Source organism: Peromyscus maniculatus, chromosome 3 (genome assembly GCF_049852395.1).
Source record: "Peromyscus maniculatus bairdii isolate BWxNUB_F1_BW_parent chromosome 3, HU_Pman_BW_mat_3.1, whole genome shotgun sequence".
Classification (NCBI taxonomy): Eukaryota; Metazoa; Chordata; class Mammalia; order Rodentia; family Cricetidae; genus Peromyscus; species Peromyscus maniculatus.
This window is the reverse complement of record NC_134854.1, coordinates 72,075,224-72,094,598: the sequence shown is the minus strand read 5'-3', so window position 1 is coordinate 72,094,598 and position 19,375 is coordinate 72,075,224. Positions and strand designations below refer to the sequence as shown.

Here is a 19,375-nt window from a genome sequence, read left to right as displayed (position 1 = left end):
GCACGCACCATCACGCTGGTTTAATCAGTGTTGGGGATGGAACCAGGACTTGGAGCACACTAAAGTCATCACACTACCAACTAGCCACATCTCCAGCTCCTTGGGTTTTCTTGTTGTTTTATAGTTTTTCGTAAAAGTTATCTGGAGTTGAAATAAAACCCAAATTTACGTTAAGAGTATCTCTAGCCGAGAGGTGGTGGTGGTGGTGGTGGTGGTGGTGGTGGTGGTGGTGGTGGTGGTGGTGGTGGTGGTGGTGGTGCACACCTTAATCCCAGCACTCGGGAGGCAGAGCTAGGCAGATCTTTGTGAGTTCCGGGCCAGCCTGGTCTACAGAACGAGATCTAGGACAGGTACCAAAACTACACAGAGAAACCCTGTCTAGAAAAAAAAAAAAGATTATCTCTAGTCATTAACATTAAGGGCTGTGAGGGAAACTCAGTGCAGAGAACTAATTTGCATGTGTAAAGCCCTAGGTTCCATTCCCGGCACTTTAAGAAAAAAAATCAAATCATTTACCATTTATGAAATGCATAGCCACTATTTAAAGAACACATGGAACAATTGTAAATACAAACCATCTATTTTATTTCATCCCTGAAAACAATGACAAAACAGAAATGTTCACAACCCCTCTGAGACTGCATAAGCCCTTCAGACTTCAACCTAGCAAAGGGACATAATCTCTTCACATAAAGGTACAAGGAAGACATTTCAGAAAGCTATCTTTCGTGAAACAATATATTCTTATACTCATTTTAACAAAATATTACAATCACTGCTACTGTTTGTGGTAGCACATTATAATAAGGAACAATCTTGAAAACTAAGTTCAATTTAGTCTGAATCTAGAGGCCAGCTGCTCTTTAGCAGTCATTATGTAGAATAAATACTACGAAATATAGAATACTATATAGCAACTGGATTTGCTACAAAAGATATTTAAATAAAGACATGGTTTTTTCTATACTAGAATCAACCAAGTTAAGATTTCTTGTGCTGTATACAGTAGCTATTTCCCTAAAAAGATAATCAGTCTTCATAATTTATATTTTAATGTTCTTAATTTTGTAAAGTGATCAGTTATATAAAATGAGTAGCTAATCTGACATCTCCTAACACAGGATACTCTTACATAACATCAACTAACATTAACATTTTCCAAGCAGTTTTGTGCAGCACAAATACATTTATTATATACATCTGGTTAACGTCCTCAAGTCTCTTCCTTTCCCCACCAATATAATCAAAGCAACATTTACCAAAATATGGAAATAATGTACGCCTTCCTAATGCAGAAGCAGTTAATGGGCCGAATATTTTCCTTTTCCTTTTTTTAGATAGGGTCTGCTCTGTTGCCTAGGCTGGCAGTGAACTTGCAATTCTCCTGCCTCAGCCTCCTGAGTATCCATGGCTACAAGCATATGACACTGGGATTTACTTTCAAATCAACAATCATGATTGTGAAAAATCACGCATATTTTATTTTTTATTTCATCATAAAAATATGTATTATTATGCAGAATATATGTAAGAAATTTTTAAGTATGAGATTAGAGATTACTCTCATTTCTATTAAATAGTCCCCAATGGTTAGGCTATGGACAGTGGTTGCTACCCATTTCAAAATTATACTCTTACAAATGCTATTTTTAAAAAATATACAGTTAACCTTCAGTTATTTTGAAGGATAGTGCAAATGAAAACATTCTTTGGGTCTATTTCAAAACATGATTTTTAACATGACACTTCCTTTTCCTGCTCATAATCTGAGTAACAAAATATAGTACTGGAATTAAGCATGTTTTCTACTCACAGGGACATCATGAGGGCAGACGACAGAATAATTCAGTAATGTTGTCGTCCGCTTCTCTGAAAAGCATGTTACATACTTAAATAAATATTTTATAGAAAGGACTCCATGTCTTTCTGGTGTTTTTGTTTCTTCTTGATCTCAGATACTAAAGATGGATACGAAGATGACCTCCCTGCTCACCACATCCACTGTGCTGCCAAACTCCCAGGAAGTATACAGAACAGCATTGAAGAGCTTTGTGGGAAAGCAAACTAAGAGTGCCTGCGAGTTTATATACAGAAGTAGCGTCCTATGAATCCAGCGAGCTCCTTGAAAATGCGTAGAGCTTTTATTGTCAAGTATCACTGCGTCCCAGGCAGCGGTTTAGAGGTGTCCTGCGACGGATGTACTCCACAGTGGTGCAGCCCTGCAGGTGGCCCTCACTGCTATCTGACACTGCCCGGCGCGCTCGTCCTTTTGTGGGTGGTCACTGGCACGAAGCTCCCACTGGTGCCATTGGTAGTATTGGCTGCCGAACCATTCACAACAATATAGTCGACCTTGTTCTCCAGCTTCACCAAGCGTTGCAGGATGTCGTCTAAGAGGACTGCGATCGTCCTCTTCAGATCCGCTAGGGGAAGAATGGGAATAAATCGTATTAAATAGCAATAGAGCACTTAATACGTGTCTGTACAGTTTACAGGAAAGAGGTAAACGATTATCAGGGCATCTGAAAAGAAAAGGTACTACAGAGAACACACTCGGACCCCAGACAGGGAAAGCCGAGTCACGTTCATCACTAGCACCACACCCAAGGCAAGAGAGTTCAAACACACCAGCAACTCTCCACTTCTGAGAGCAGCGCATCAGGTTTAAAGTCTGGCTCAAAACATTCCTTCTCTGTAAGGGATATACTCACTTTTAAAAACGGTATTTATTCTAGGTGTATGGATGCTTTATCTAATGTATGTCTGTGCACCATCTGTATGCCTGGTGCCCACGGGCCAGAGAGGCTGCTGGATTCCATGGACTAAGAGAGCTGTGAGCCCTATGTGGGTACTTCCAGGTCCTCTGGAGGGAAGCCAGTGCTCTCAACGGCTGAGCCATCCTCGACACACTACGCTCAGTTTCTTGAGCAGCGTATACAGAAGGCTTGGACCGGGCAGGTGAAATACAGGAAAAGGCAGGTAAAGAGAGCTAAGTAAGCAATTCAACCAAACACAAGCAAGACACCTGAACCCTCCAGACTGGAGCAGGAATGGGGAGCCAGGGCACGGGGCGACCTCCTCGGGGGGGGGGGGGGGGGGGCGGGGGGGGGGGACTGCTCTGATCTACACTATTTCTGACTTTCAGGTTCAGCCTGGGTGACTCCAGGTTACCAAGCAGCCCTTGACTCCATGTTGAGGATAAATGCAGAAGCTTTTGACTTTGCATCCTGCTTGTGTGCAGATACTACCACCAGACCAGCACTAACCCTGAGGCATTGACCATCAACTTCTCCATATGAGCAGAAAGGTGTACACCAGCTGGGCAGTGGTGGTGCACGCCTTTAATCCCAGCACTTGGGAGGCAGAGCCAGGCGGATCTCTGTGAGTTCAAGGCCAGCCTGGTCTACAGAGTGAGATCCAGGGCAGGCACCAAAACTACACAGAGAAACCCTGTCTCGAAAAAACAAAACAAAACAAAACAAAACAAAACAAAAAAAAAGGTGTACACCAGACCCAAGAAGGATGCAGCATGAGCTAATGGACTCAAAAGTTCTCAAAGAAGAAATGCCAATAAATACTTGAAAACTTGTTCATCATCCTTTGTCATCAGATATATGCAAATTAAAATGGCATTGAAGGGGCTGGAGAGATGGCTCAGCAGTTAAAAGCACTGGTTGCTCTTCCAGAGGTCCCGTGTTCAATTCCCAGCACCTGCGTGGCAGCTCACAACTGTCTGTAACTCCAGTTCCAGAAAATCCAACACCCTCACACAGACATACATGCAGGCAAACACCAAACACTGAGCATAACATAAAAGAATTATAAGAAAAAGGAAACAGAGATATCTACCATTGAGACGATGGTGACAAACCCACCTACCTGTTCTCTAACCATGCCACACAGGCACCAGGGAAGACAAAGAACCCCAAACTGCTTCCAGCAATTTAGGTCAGCAATGCCCCGCACTGCTTGATGAGATCTAATCCAACTTCTGTCCTGATCCATCTCCACCCCACCCTGCCCCTTGACTGGAGGGTCCAGTCCTGTGCACCTGGCCTCAGTCTCTCGGCTCCTTCTCCAGCTCTTCCTCGGCAGGGTTCTCTGCAGCTCCTCCCACTTGAGATGCTCAGAACCCTGTCCAACTTTCAGGCACTGTGTTCTATTAGCTCTCACGTCAGCCGTGGTGAGGCCTCTCTGAGCTCTGTGTCACCAACCTTTTGTAGCCGTTGTGTGTGTGTGCACACACACAGTGATACACACGTACACACAATAATAAACTGCATTTTTTTAAGAAAAATATGTGATCTGAGAGTTATTAGCAAATAAGATTGGAATAAAAGATCTCATGTCCTTACCGTCAGTACACCTAGAACCATCTGGAATACTGCAGTCAATTAAGCCAGCAAAGCTTGCGAACTGACTGTCACTGCATGAATTCTGACCTTGTGGAAAGATGCACTGTGTCTACCGTGGACACCGCACACTCAGGAGACCTGGCCAGGGCGGCAGGCATGCCACCTCGTTCTAACTTGAACTTCTTCCAGAAAAACCACCATTGCTCTAATTCTTTTTTTTTTTTTTTTTTTTTTTGGTTTTTCCGAGACAGGGTTTCTCTGCGTAGCTTTGCGCCTTTCCTGGAGCTCACTTGGTAGCCCAGGCTGGCCTCGAACTCACAGAGATCCGCCTGGCTCTGCCTCCCGAGTGCTGGGATTAAAGGCGTGCGCCACCACCGCCCGGCGATTGCTCTAATTCTTAACGTTTGTGGAACGTGAAGGGGCTTAAGTAGACTTTTCCTAGCTAGAGCAAAATGAATTGCTCTTTTGTGAAATTGTCCCTTCGGGTTTTTCACTGGCATCTCACAGATATTAGGTGATCAATAGTGGCAATTGATAGTGCTATTTTTTGGTGATCCTGGACCAAAAAGGCAGCTCACCCTACTCTCCGATCACCAAGGAAACTCATCTAACACCCGCTGATAAAGCTGCTGATGGCTGTGCTGCTATCAGAAAAAGCATAAGGCATAAAAGAAAAAAAGAGCAAGTTGGACTTCATAAAAACTAAACCCTTAGGAGCACCAAAGGAACATAGCAATAAACTAACTCCTAACGATATTCTACTATACTCAAAGATCAGTGTCTTGCTCAGCCATCATCAGAAAAGCTTCTTCCTGTAGCAGATGGGAACAAATCCAGAGATCCACAGATAGACAATATGCAGAGAATGAGAGACCTTGAACGCTTATCCCTAAACAGTTTGTTTCCATCAAATCCCCTCCCGCCTCAGGGCTCAGGGAGCCCAGCAGAAAAGGAGGCAGAAAGACTGTAAGAGCCAGAGGGGATGGAGGACACCAAGGAATCAAAACCTAAACACAGCAGGACCGACACACATATGAACTCACAGAGACTGAGGCAGCAGACACAGGGCCTGCACCAGATGGGGTCCTAGAGCTGAAAAGGAGAAGTGGACACTCACCCCATCCCTAACCCAGAAGCTATCTCTAATTGATAGCCACTTGCAAATTAATTTTTCTCCAAGGGAGTCTCTCTAGGGAAGCAGACTATTTTTTTTCCTTTTCTTTTCCTTTTGGTTTGTTTAGACAGGGTTTCCCTCAGCTCCTTCTGCAGCACCACGTCTGCCCGTGTGCCACCATGCGTCCCCCATGATAATGGGCTAAGCCTCTGAACTGTAAGCCAGCCCCAGTTAAATGTTTTTCTTTATAAGAGTTGAGTTCCAGCCGGGCGTGGTGGTGCACGCCTTTAATCCCAGCACTTGGGAGGCAGAGGCAGGTGGATCTCTGTGAGTTCGAGGCCAGCCTGGGCTACCAAGTAAGCTCCAGGAAAGGCGCAAAGCTACACAGAGAAACCCTGTCTCGAAAAAAAAAAAAAAAAAAAAAAGAGTTGAGTTCCTTTAAATGGTGTCTCTTCACAGCAATAAAACTCTAAGACCATTTTCAAAATAAGAAAACAATATTAGCTCTCCAGAAAAAGAGTATATATATTTGCACAGAGATAAATACAGCTGGACACTATGATACGTGTCTATAATCCCAGCACTTGGGAAGCTGAGGCAGAAGGATCTTGAGTTCAAAGCCAGCCTGAGCTACAAAGCAAAAGCTTGTCTCAAAAGACCAAAAGGGTAAGGGGATATAGATACCCAGTTTATGACTAAGCAATTCAACAGCCACTTATTCTCAGCCTTTGCTTATTTTTGAGACAGTCTCACACCTTACCTAGAATTTGCCAATCCAGTTAGACTGACAGGCCAGCATGCCCCAGGGACCCTGGTCTCCACCTTCCTAATGCTGGGATTACAGGTGTGCCACACCATGCCTGGAACCATAAACAGGGTATCTACATGTCCTCCAAGGCTCAGGGGATACCACAGAAGGGCAGAAAGAACGTAAGAGCAGCCTGGGAGTGACAACCTACTGTACTCTTGACTCACAACAGTTAGGACACCTGCTGTGAAGAAGGCCTCTCCTCAACACCAGTAACTACCTCTGCTGAAAGAAGAAAGGTGGCCTGACCAAAAGGGACACCCAACCAACAGACTTACTGCAGAGGCCCAATCCCAGTGCACTCAGGAGGCAGGAAAAGGTTGAGTTCAAGTTCAGCCTAACTTACAAAGCAAGAACCTATCTCAAAAATAAACAGAGTTGGGCATATAACTCAGTTAATAAAGTACTTGCCTAGTATGGGACACAGGCCTGTAATCCAGTACTAGGGGGAAGAGAGAAGGGAAGATCAGATGTTCAAGGCCATATTCAACTACATGGTAAGTTCAGGACCCTGCTCAAAATAAATGATTAATTAAATAAACCAGGCTAGGGCTGCGTTTGGTTTACAGTGCTTGTCTAGCATTCCGTGAGGCCCTGGGTTTGATTCCCAGCACTGATAGAACGGGCTTCATTCAGACTCATGACTCTCCTGTCTCAGCCTTCTGACAATTTCTAGCTCCCCATCTCATCTAAGAGGGGGAAAAAATAGAAGACACACGAATAGAACTTAAAACAAGCCGGGCGGTGGTGGCGCACACCTTTAATCCCAGCACTTGAGAGGCAGAGGCAGGCGGATCTCTGTGAGTTCAATGACAGCTTGATATATATATATATATACACACACACACACATATATGTGTGTGTGTATATACATATATATGTGTATATATGTATACATATATATACATATACATATACATATACATATATATATATATATATATAGTGAGTTCCAAAATGGCCAGAAAAGAGAGATTCTGTCTCAAAAAATAAAACAAACAAACAAACAAAAACACCTAAAACACAGGAACCAGGATTTGAAAGGGAGACTTGCAGTAAGCAATGCTAAAACTATAGGTAAATCCTGGTTCTTGGACTTCATAGATGTTCTCCATTTGATGTTGATATTGAGAAATTTTTTAAAAAATCAAAAAAGTATATACATATATAAAACAAATACACTGTATTACATACTCATTTTTAAATGCACATAATATACTTTATACGTACATATTTTAAAGAGATGAATGTAGTGGTGAAATGTTACAATTTCTCTAATGTACTTAAAATGTAATAAACGTGAGATGTTAATAACAAATCTGGGTGAGGAATGCATGAGTACTATATTCCTAGTTTACATTTGAAAATATACACCTGTACTCTTAAAAATCAACTTATAAAGAGCACACCAGGAGCCGAGCTCAGTCCCTGCAGCTGCGCTTGCACAGGAACGACTGGGAAGGAGAAGACCCAAGACATCCCGTGGTTCTTACCGTAGCCTGCCATGGATGCTCCGCTGTCCACATCCACCATGCTCTTGCTCTCCTCTGCCAGGGCCTTCACGTATCTTTTGCTTAAATCTAGGATCTGCTCACGTAACTTGACGCTGCTCTGATGCCGCGGCTGTTGAAATGTATAGTGAAGTAACATCAGCCCCCAGATGAGTCCGAACACCAGCAGCAGGAAACTCAGTTTCTGGGACATATTTTTTCTTGAGATTGTTAAAAACATTTCTGATGAAGCAAACAGACTTGATTGAGAAGCAGTGACTGGAGACAAGACACCAAATAATCAGGACTTTTGAGAAAAGAGGAAAAACTCTCTAGTGCTGTGTGTCCATCTTCAGTACGGCTCCCTCTGCTTTGACATAACTGTAAACGGAGAACAAAGGGGTCAGTGTCACGTGTATCGGGATCGGGATCAACAATGAAAGTTCTAGAGTTCTGATTTGTTCCGATGTCATCTTTCCCTGACAACTTTCTCTGCCTCAAATATGTGGGGGCCCAACAGCTTGACCACACAGCTGCCATGACAGGCTTACTGGCAGGTACCACCCTGTCCCCAGAAAAAGCCATCAGGTGACCCCACTCAGGGAGGGCCAGCATCTAAGGAGAAATACCTGACATTCCAAGCATTCTCAGCACACATCTATACCCTAGACAAACACCAGCCAATCAGGGTCTTGAACCCTGGAAATCCCTCACCCCAACCTCTGCTATGATAAAAACTCTGCCCCACCCAGGCTCCCTCCGGGCTCTCTGCTCTCACTGTTGTGTCGGACAGACAGAGGGACCAAGCTCGGAGCTTGAAATAAAGGCTCTTTGCTTTTATATATGGATTCGGTCTCCATGGTGGTCTTTTGGGGGTCCCCGTGATCTGGGCATAACAACATACATTTTCAAAATTAAATGAGAAATAAATATAAATTGGTTGAGAATATCTGAAAAATGTGCCACTGTGAAGGCAATATTAAGGCCTAGACTTGACTTTACAGACTCCATCTTAGGGAAGGGCTATCTTCTTAGACCACCTGGTGACCCGGGGCTGTACTCAATTCCAGGAAGAACCTCAGGAATGTCATGACAACTCAAACAGTTACCCTAGAAGCAGTCAATTAAGAAACATGGCAGTAGGGGCTGGAGTAATGGCTTAGTGGTTAGGAATACGGACTGCTCTTTCAGAGGTCCTGAGTTCAATTCCCAGCAACCACATGGTGGCTCACAACCACCTGTAGTGAGATCTGGTGCCCTCTTCTGGCCTGCAGGGATACATGCAGGCAGAATACTGTATACATAATAAATAAATAAATCTTAAAAAAAAAAAAAAAAGAAAGAAAGAAAGAAACAGGGCAGTAAAGCTTAACAAGATCCAGATGCTCCTGCAGACATTCTGCCTGTGGTTTATGGCCCTTGCAGATATCCAGATGATCCTGTCAGCAGGTTGTGGTTCTGCACCAAAAGTCTAGACCAATAGTTTCAAAAAATCGCCTTGCCCCATATGCCTTCTACCCAATCCCAAAATGCCAAGGCATGTAATTCCCAGCTTGTGGTATTTCCCTTTAAAAACTCTCTACCCCTGGGCCCGCCACTGCTGCTGCCACATTTCCCTCCATCTGCCGGGCGGTGGCCCAGGTTTGAACCTGACAATAAAAAAGACCCTTGTGTGATTGCATTGGAAACTGACTCCTTGGTGGTCTCTGGGGGTTTCACAACACAGGTACAACACCACCTTAGTCATAAAATTTCAAATGACTTCTCATCTGTCACTAAAGCCATTGATAAGGTTCACAGACAATACCAGATTTCTAAGGTCTGTCTGTTCAAACAAGGCCACCAACACAAACACAAAGGTAATTTCTAAAGTAAACAAAAACAGGAATGAAAAAAAAAGTTAGAAATTATGGGCCAGGCAATGGTGATGCAAACCTTTAATCCCAACATTTGGGAGGCAGAGGCAGGTGGATCTCAGTGAGTTTGAGCACAGCCTGGTCTACAAAGCGAGTTCCAGGACAGCCAGGACTGTTACACAGAGAAACCTTGTCTCAAAAAAAAAATTAGAAATGATGAAAAGCAAATAGAGAAATCAAAATGCCTAACTGGCAGAGCCATATCTGAAGGGAAGAGCAAAAGTCATAAAGCCAGCACAGCTGCTTGACAAAGATCCAGCAAAGCTGAGCCACATGATGACTGCCATGCCACCTTTGGTTTTCATCTCCACTTGTTACATACTTGGGGGACTTCTAATATTTGTACAATTTGGGGATATTGAATTGATGGGAAATTTCATATGAATGCCTTCTCCCAGAAATACTGCTTGTAAGCTTCCCCAAGAAAGTCCTGAACATACTACCCCTCCCACTTTTAGGGAGATAGCCTTATCTACTTGAAGTTCTTTCTTATGCCTTGGAGACTGACACACATAAAAAAAAAAAAGCCAGAGGTCTCTTTATGAGGCTATGAGACATTCTTGAAACATCTGTCCCTGTACTTACTCAGGAACAAGATATTCAAAACAAAGTAAATTCAAAAAGGTCAACAAGACTCAGTGGGCTAGAGGAGATCCGACTGCAAGCCTCTTCCCACTGTACACTCAGGCAATTACATGACATATACAGCAACAAAGTTAGAATAGCTGAAGTCACCTCTGCCCTACACAGAGACTTATATTGATGAGCAAAGAATGGAGTGGAGAGATGATATAAGAATGAGATGTCAGGCAGATCTCTGTGAGTTCGAGGCCAGCCTGGTCTACAGATCAAGTTCCAGGACAGGCTCCAAAGCTACACAGAGAGAAACCCTGTCTCAAAAAAAAAAAAAAAAAAAAAAAGAATGAGATGTCGCCGGGCGGTGGTGGCACACGCCTTTAGTCCCAGCACTTGGGAGGCAGAGGCAGGCAGATCTCTGTGAGTTCGAGGCCAGCCTGGTCTATAAAGCAAGGTCCAGGACAGGCTCCAAAACAACACAGAGAAACGTTGTCTTGTAAAAACCAAAAACCAAAAACAAAAAAAAACAAAAAAAAAAAAAAGAAAAGAAAAAAGAAAGGAAGGAAGGAAGGAAGAAAAGAAAGAGAAAAATGAACAAGATGATGTCAGAACCTCCCTCTCTTAGAAGTTAGCTCACATAGAGTCACTGTAATGTCATAAGACCAAGGAACAACAGAATGCCAGGACTCAACATATAGACATAAAATAGAAACATTGTATTATGCCAGAATTTAAATAATAAGTGCAGCAGCTTTGGCCTGAGACTTGGCTTGGGCACTCTGACCATTACAAGTTAATAATACACTGCTTGCGACATGGCAATGTGCCTGGGCTGGTTTGAAGATTTTGTTCTGGTCTAGTGGCCTTGTAGCCACAAAAGCTACCAGCCCGAGACCAGACTGTCATATGCCTCTAGAGTCTTAAAAGTTGGGTTATAGGGTTAATGAGTAAGAATGATAACTCTGTTTGTTAATGATGTCAAAACTTGAGGGAAAAATATTGGAAATGATAACTCTGCTCTGTCATAGTTTATTAATGATGAATAAAAGATGAACAAGAGGAAGTGAAACACATGTCCAAAACCAAAAATTATATGATCTATGTTTTGGAACATCATGAATGTATTCCTGCTTACTAAATTCTGTATAAATAAAGAAGCACTCTGGCTGCTAGTCAGTCAAGCTGCAAGATCCTCCCGACCACCATGGCCTGGTTCACCTCCTTCCCTCACCAACTCCTATGTCCTCTGCTGGGACCTGTCCCACAGGTGATGGCTTCTGTCAGAGCAGGACAAGCCATACCGAGATGCGCTTCCTCTCTGTCCATCTCTCCAAAAAAATGCAATTAAGAAATGTCCTGTGTCTGATCCCTCCCATCACTGCTCTTACATCCACCCATCTTCAGACCCTGCCCTCATCCGGAGCTGGACTCCAGCACCTAACAAGATTTTCCATAATGAAATATGTGCCAACATTTGGATGTGTCACTGAAAGGTATTACTAGTGAAAATCATTAACCCTACAAAGCATCCAACATAACATGGAAAGTAATCAAGTGAAAGGTTAAAACCAATCATGAAATTTGGAAAGACCTAAAGTTTAAAAATAGTGTTTATAGAGCACCAAAGTACCCAGGAAAGAAAGCTCTGGTTTCATTACCCAGAGGGGAAAAAAATCGAAGTAAAAATCTATAGTGCATTCCCATGACTATTTCATAGCTTATTACAAATAGTCTTTAGGAACGCTTTCATTTCTGCAATGAGAACAAATAAACTCAATTTTAATCCATTTACCAGGGAATGGCAAAACTAAATATAAACTACTTTGAGAACATGACTAGAGGCGAGCATAGTACAACAATGTAAAGGTAACAGGCCAGCCGCAGAGGCACACATCAGCACTCCAGCACATGGAGGACAAGACAGAGCATGGCAAGCTCCCGGCCAACCTAGGCTGCATGGGAGTGTCAAGTCAGTCTCAGCTACACAACAAGACAACAACCAAACAAAAAACCAAGCCCATGGAGCAATAAATAGCTTTCATTCAGCACATACTGAGTGAGGTATGAGGGATACTCTATAGCTCTACCCAAGAAATTTGCTTTCCAGCGAATAGATGCTTTCAACTTTTTGTTTTACTTGAGACAAGCTCTTGTTATGTAGCCCTGGATGGCCTGAATTCACTATGAACATCAGGCTGGCCTCAGATTCACACAGATCCATCTGCCTCATAAATTTGTATTGCCGTATGCTGGCTCTTCCGTGTCTTCCAATACAAGCTGCAGGGTACACTGTGTATCTTAACACCCCATGAAACACTTGGACTCTCCGGAATGGGTCAGTTAGTTCAAAGTCTGAACTGCAAAGGCAGCAAAGTGACTTCACTGGAGAACCGAGAACACAGGAAGCTAGGTATTTTTAGCAGGTGAAGATTTAAATGACAGCTAAGAAAGAGAAAGGAAGAGGGGGAGAGAAAGCATATCCAAATGTATGCTAACTTGACACGGGTGTGCTGAGGAGCAGAAGCAGGAAAGCAGCAAGGCCTTTGTTTTCCATAAGCACACCGTACGGGCAGTGAAAACACGGCGCCGCAGCCTTGACTATGAGCACTGCATTGAAAACAGCACGGAGGCATGCACACTGCAGAACGGCATGCTATGTGACCAGAGCCAAGGCTACACCATGCAGCCTGGGCAAACACTGCCGCAAACACTGGGTTCACTGCACATGTGGTTCTGAATTCACTTCTGGCTGTTGCGCATGCAGAAATCTTCTACTGGTGCCCAATTGGGAAAAAAAAAAAACAACTAGTAAGTTGCTCAATCCAGATGAGATAATGGTGCAGTGTAAGACACTGGACTTTGTGACCAGTATCAGATCTGATTACACCCAACAGTCAGAAAGGAGACCTTCATAAAGGCAGGAACTTCCCAACATGGACTCTACAGTGTGTCTGCTCAGGACTGACATGGGGAGAATTCGGGTCTTCTCTTGGGGTTCTTGATCTTGTTAATAAAAAGATTTTAAGAATAGACCCAAAGGAAAACCCAAGAAAACTGTTATTAGCGTTTATTCAGAAAACCCCCAGGCAGGCAAACTGTTAAATCTCAACAGACTTAGTTTCAGCTAGCATGGAAGTGAGACACGTAACTCACAAGCAGCAACATGATTGGGAGGGGAGCTTTAAAGAGCATATGGAAACTCAAAATACTGGGGAAATTCAAGGCGTAAGGCAAGCATGCTTAGAAAACGAGAACTAAAAAGAGAAGTGACACTTTTCTGACTGATTCAGAACAGCCAGCAGGCTCATGAAGGTGCCTGGTAAGCTACGCTCTAGGGGTGGGGTCAGGTAAGGGAAGGCACAGTGTCACACTAAAGGAGTAATTATTACACCTCTCTGTCTTTCTTTCTTTCCTTTTATTTTTTCCAAGACAGGGTTTCTCTGTGTTGTTTTGGTGCCTGGATCTCACTCTGTAGACCAGGATGGCCTTGAACTCACAAAGATCCGCCTGGCTCTGTCTCCAGAGTGCTGGGATTAAAGGCGTGCACCACCACCACCACCACCACCACCACCACGCAACACCTCTCTCTATAGCATGGCTTACTGGAGTAGTTCTTAGGTCAAGGGATTGACTGTAGCAGGAATCTTAAAAGGTCTTATTAATAAAATCAAACCCGAGGCCAGTTATTGGGGTCAATGCTGGTAGATCAGAGAGACAGAACAAGCCACAGCTATCTCACCTTGCCAATTCCTCAGCTGGTCCTGTCTCCTCAGACTGGAGGCCTCTGAGTCCTCATCCGGAATGAATCTCAGCTGAACTGTGTTGCTCCAAAGCCTGAAAGCTTAACCAGCCACATGCTTAACCAGGCCAAAATCTTCTAGTTTCTGGTCCTCACGCCTTATATATCTTTCTGCTTTCTACCACCACTCCCTGGGATTAAAGGCTGGCTTTCTGGGATTAAAGGCGTGTGTCACCATGCTTGGCTATTTCCAATGTGGCCTTGAACTCACAGAGATCCAGAGGGATTTCTATCTCTGGAATGCTAGGATTAAAGGTGTGAGTGCCACCATTTTCTAGCCTTTGTATTTAGTGGCTGTCTGTTCTCTGACCCCAGATAAATTTATTAGAGTACACAATATTTTGGGGAACACAATACCACCACAATTGACCATACCCAACTGGAATGTTAGCTCTCCACCCAGTCCAGATTCCCTTTTCTTGACCAAGAGTTTTTACAATACTCAGCCTTCGACAGAATAAAATGCCCACTTCACAAAATGCCCACCTCTGCAGGAAGTCAGGGTCTTGGAGAGAGCTAAACATGATAAGGAATCTAGGCTCTGCAATCTGGTAGTGTCTGCTCCATGATCTCTCATGGTAATAAGACATTTATTATGAAAAGGTTTTTAACCAATGTAGTACATACACACAATAGAGGTTTCATTCAGCCATCATGAAAAGCAAACTTCATTACAGGAAATGAACAGAACTGGAAATCATCAATAAGGGGAACAAGCTACTCTCACAAAGTGCCATGCTTTCCCTCATAGTTGCCAGTTAACTTTAAAAGAAAGACTTGGAAGGAGGGAGGACTTGGAGTATAAAAAAAAAAAGAGGGAGGGCAAAGAGCGTAAGAGGCGGAGTGAATATGACAAACAGACGTTCTACACGTGTATGCAAAGGTCAGTGGAACCCGCTGCTTTGTACACCGCATACACACCAGGAGAAGTGTAAAGAGAAGAGGGCTGTCTCGAGAGCAACAAAGGTTTGAGAGGCTGGGAGCACCTGGCCCACTCTCCACCAGGGTATTCCGAAAGGACATCAAAGAAGAAAGTAGGCATGGACAACACACAGAAGAAAGAACACTCTAGAACTTTCCCAAGTTAAACAGATACCCAGGAGCCAGCTTATATCTGGCAAAGGGCACAAGTTCCAAAGTCCAAGAGGATTCCCTGAAGTGCCCCAAGACCTGAGAACTAGTCTGAGAATCCCACAAGCAATTCCAAGCCACTCAGGAAGAAGTAACCGAAGTTTTTAAAGGTATACATCTGCCTTTGGTCTTTCTCAGGTAATGTTTTATATAAAAATCACCCGGCCAGATTTTTTTATAATCCCAGTACCAAATCACACCCTATACCTATAAATTAGAATGAGGATGGGAACCAAGCCTCATCTTTTCATTTTGCTTTTGAATGAAGTATTGGTGAACCTTCCCACATGTTGGACAAATGTTCTCCCTACCACTGAGCGATGCTCCCAGCCAGCATCAGTATTTACAACTGTCATTGCTTTGAGACAAAGATCATAATATGCACCTCAGTCTGGCCTCTGTCATCTTGCCTCAGCCTTTACAAGTGTTAGGGTTACAGATGTGTGCTACCTGCTGCTGCTACCAATATTTTTTACAGAACACGACGTTAGTCCTCAATGCACAGCAAAAACAGAGAACAGTGCCCAAAATGTCCGATCTCCTCACAAAGTAAAGTAGCAGCAACAGCTGCAGGGGAGGTGTGTAAATTCCACGATGTGAATCAGTTCATTTGGTGTGACATCAAACCCTGCTGCTTGGACCTGGGGACGGGAGGTTGAAAACCAGTGACCTCTACGAGAACACAAGTTGTTACTGCCAAGATGGCCAAGTCCCCACGAAGGAGAAAAGCCAACTCCACTGAACCACTTCAGGGTCAATGTGAACACGTTCCTGTTCTCTGGGATTTACATCTATGCTTTCGTATGGGAAGGTGGGCAGACAAGGAGTTCGAACTTTCAGCGACTAATAGTAATTTACTTATATACGTTCAGTGATTAGAGAAGAAATAAGTATTAGCCTCAATTAGGAAAAAAAGAGGACTCACTGTGTTTTTCTGTATAATGTTCAAAGCTTTAAATGACTGCAGAAGCTGCACTTTAAACAGCCCATTTTTCTTTATGTTTCAAATACTATCCAGGCACCTGGAAAGCCATGTAGGTGAGAGAAGAGTCATTGCCTAGAAACTTGACTGACCAACATCATCACTAAGAGTTCTGGGCCACCACCATCTAACAGTCTTTCCCTGGCCAAAATGGATTGCAATCTAAAAATTACTTTTTTTTTTCAGTGCTGGGGACTGAACCCGGGACCTTTCCCAGCTGGGCAAGCACCCTACCACTATGATACAGGCCCAGCTCCTAAAACACTCTTCAGTCTTAACTTCTGCACTGCTACACTGCCTACTACTGACTTCAGAAAGTAAAACTCAACTACATCCTCATGTAATCCCCAGAATATTTAAGGTAAGATTATTGCCACCACTTAAATCATTACCATCATTTTAAACACTCCTAGAGGAAAGTTCTGACCTGCAGAAAATAAAAAAGGAAACCATCTTTCTAACATGTGGGAAACTGAATGAGAATGGACCCATAGGCTCACAGGTCTGAATAACTGGCCTCCAGCTGGTGGAACTGTTTGGGAAGAATTAGGAGGTGTGGCTTCAGAGGGGGCAGGCTTTGCAGTTTTAAGACTCACATTATTCCCAGTGTGCTCTTTCTGCCTCCCACTTGTGGATCAAGATGTGAGCTCTTCGCTGTGCCTGCCACTCACCAAGCCTTTGCTCTACCATCATAGAACCCCTAAGTCTAATTAAACACTTTCTTTTATAAGTTGCCTTGGTCATGGTGCTTTGTCGCAGCAGCTGAAAAGTAACTAAGACAAGGCACGAGGTAAAAGAAGTAAAGAGAGGAGACACGTAGGAAACGAAGTGTCTGAAAAGTCCTTTATGGACTTGAAGGAGGGCAGCAGAGTGTAGCCCGGCCATCACCACCCTGCTGCGTCCTACAGCTGCTTCTCAAGTGGATCCCTGGATTCTTCAAGCCCACTTCAATCCACTGTCCTCAAAGAAGTCAAAATACCTTTAAAAACAAAGTTTGAGCAGGCTGAGAGCTGTCTCGGAGGTCAGGAGCACCTGCTGCACAATCATGAGGCTGGAGTTCAGATCCTAGCATGCATGCAACAGGCCAGGCATCCGGCGCACACCTGCATCCTCTGGTTGGAGACCAGAGGATGGATGGGGCTTGCTGGCCTCTAGTCTAGCTGAAAAAAACCTCAGGTCCACTGTATTCATGACTTGTCTATAGCAGTGACAAATCACCATTGCCAAGGTAACTTACAGAAGGAGAAGTTTACTGGGCTTGTGATTGCACAGGTTTAAGAGTCCATTGTGGCCGGAGAGGGTGGCAGTCAGCCGCAGGCATGGTGGCTGGAGCAGGCGGCTAACAGCTCCCAGGTTCGACCGTCGTTCAGCAGAGAGCAAACTGGCAATGATGTGAGCCTTTAACCTCACAAGTGACACACCTCCTCCAAGATCACACCTCCTAAGGCTCTCCAGTCTGCCACAGTATTCAGTACCCAAGGCTGTGAGGGCACATCTCATTCAAGCCTGCCCACTGCTCTTCTTCCAAAAGGAGTCTAGGATCTGGGGATATTGCTTGTTTGTTTGAATGTGGAGTTGTGGGGTTTTTTTGTTTTTTGTTTTTGGTGGGAGGGTTGTTGTTTATGGAGTTTTTTACATGTTTACTTATTTATTTTTTGAGACAGAGTCTCATTTATAGCCTTGAACTCACAAAGATCCATCTGCCTACTGAATGCTATAACTAGGCGTGTGCCACCACGCCTGGCTATATGTTTTGGTGGTGGTGTTTTTGTTTTTTGAGCCAGAATCTCACTCAACCTAACTGGTGTGGAACAGACTATGTAGCCTGGACTTGCCTCAAACTCACAGCAATTCTCCTTGGCCTCACGAATGTTGAGATTACAGGCGTGAGCCATTACACACAGTAAAGTATGTGTTGAAATGCTACCTCTGATGAACGGATTTCCAAAGCGCATTCCCTCCATTCAAATACATCTTGGTGCACAGAGATGTATTGTGGGTCCTCTAACTCCCACAATACATCTCTGTGCACCAAGTGATCCTGTCCGACATGCCGTCCAATCGTGTGCTCCTTGGTGCCACCCACACCCTTAACTCACCTTGGACTCTGTCACCTGCTCTACAGAGCCTGAGGAACACTCAGCAGTCACTGACAAAAGCCTCGCTGCTCTAAGCATATCCCTGCACGTCATTCCGCCTTCTCCCAAGCAGTCATGTGACTCTCTGCAATTTTTTTTTTTTTGAGGGTAGAAAGGCAGAAAATGGGAATTTGGAGGTAAAGTTAAAGTATCTTCAATTATCTGTTACTGGATTAAAGGAACCAAAGAGAAATTGAATCCAATGCCCCTACATAATGAAAAGACTAAAGGGCAGAGACTAAAGTGTCTTTCCAACAATGAGGCCACAGTTAGCGGCAGAAACGTGGGGCTCGGAACATGGGTCCTGACTCTCGGCCCCGCTTCTCTATGCCACACTACTCCCAAGACGCTGCGTGTCCAGAAAACTGGGGGGACCAAACCTGACATGGCCGACACCATACAGACCAAAGAGATCCAGGGAAACCGACAGAAAAGCGAAAGGCAGCCTCACGGATCCTCAAGGAGTTAACCTTGTCCTTCCAGGAGGGACTTTTGTGTATGTGTGGGAGCCTATAGGACGTTATGTGCACTCTTCACATGCAGAAACCCACAGAGGCCAGAAGAGGGTGCCAGATTCCAGGAACTAGGGTTACAGGTGGTGGTGAGTCACCATGTGGGTGCTGGAAACCAACCTGGGTCCTCTGCAAGAACAGTAAGTGCTCTTAATCATGAGCTATCTATCTCTGCAGTCCTCGTCATGGTTTGTATGAAATTATACAACAGTCTACATTAATACAACAGGGAACAAAATTCAGTCTCTCCCTAGAATTCCTCAAAAATAACAGAAACAAAACCAGTGGCCACTTCAAATTTTTCATTCATTTTTATTGTGCATTAAAATTATCATTTTTTATTGTTTCATTTCTTGGCATACCTACTTAAATATGTGTGTGTGGATGTATGTGTTTTGGTAATACATTTAAGGGTCTGATACGTTTTTTTGAATAAGGTTGAATTTGCAAATACTGAATGAACTGTAACATTAAATGAATCTCTGTCCTTTTTCTCTTTAAAAGAGTAATATAAGAGTATTAGGGCAATGATCCAGAGGTTGACCATTATTGAA

General features: G+C 43.8%; 1 protein-coding gene across 4 annotated transcripts in view; it reads right to left on the bottom strand.

The window, feature by feature from the left end:
- Positions 1–561: 561 nt before the first annotated feature.
- Ccdc126 (coiled-coil domain containing 126) overlaps positions 562–19,375 on the bottom strand; it is a 27,083-nt gene continuing 8,269 nt past the window's right edge. For all 4 annotated transcript variants that reach the window (XM_006990091.4, XM_076566761.1, XM_042273313.2 and 1 more), the window contains 2 exons: positions 7,771–8,148; positions 562–2,423 (listed from right to left, as the gene is read on the bottom strand). In XM_006990091.4, the coding sequence (XP_006990153.2) occupies positions 2,239–2,423; positions 7,771–8,008 (423 nt within the window). In that variant the 5' untranslated portion in view covers positions 8,009–8,148 and the 3' untranslated portion in view covers positions 562–2,238. The remainder of the gene's footprint in view (positions 2,424–7,770; positions 8,149–19,375) is intronic.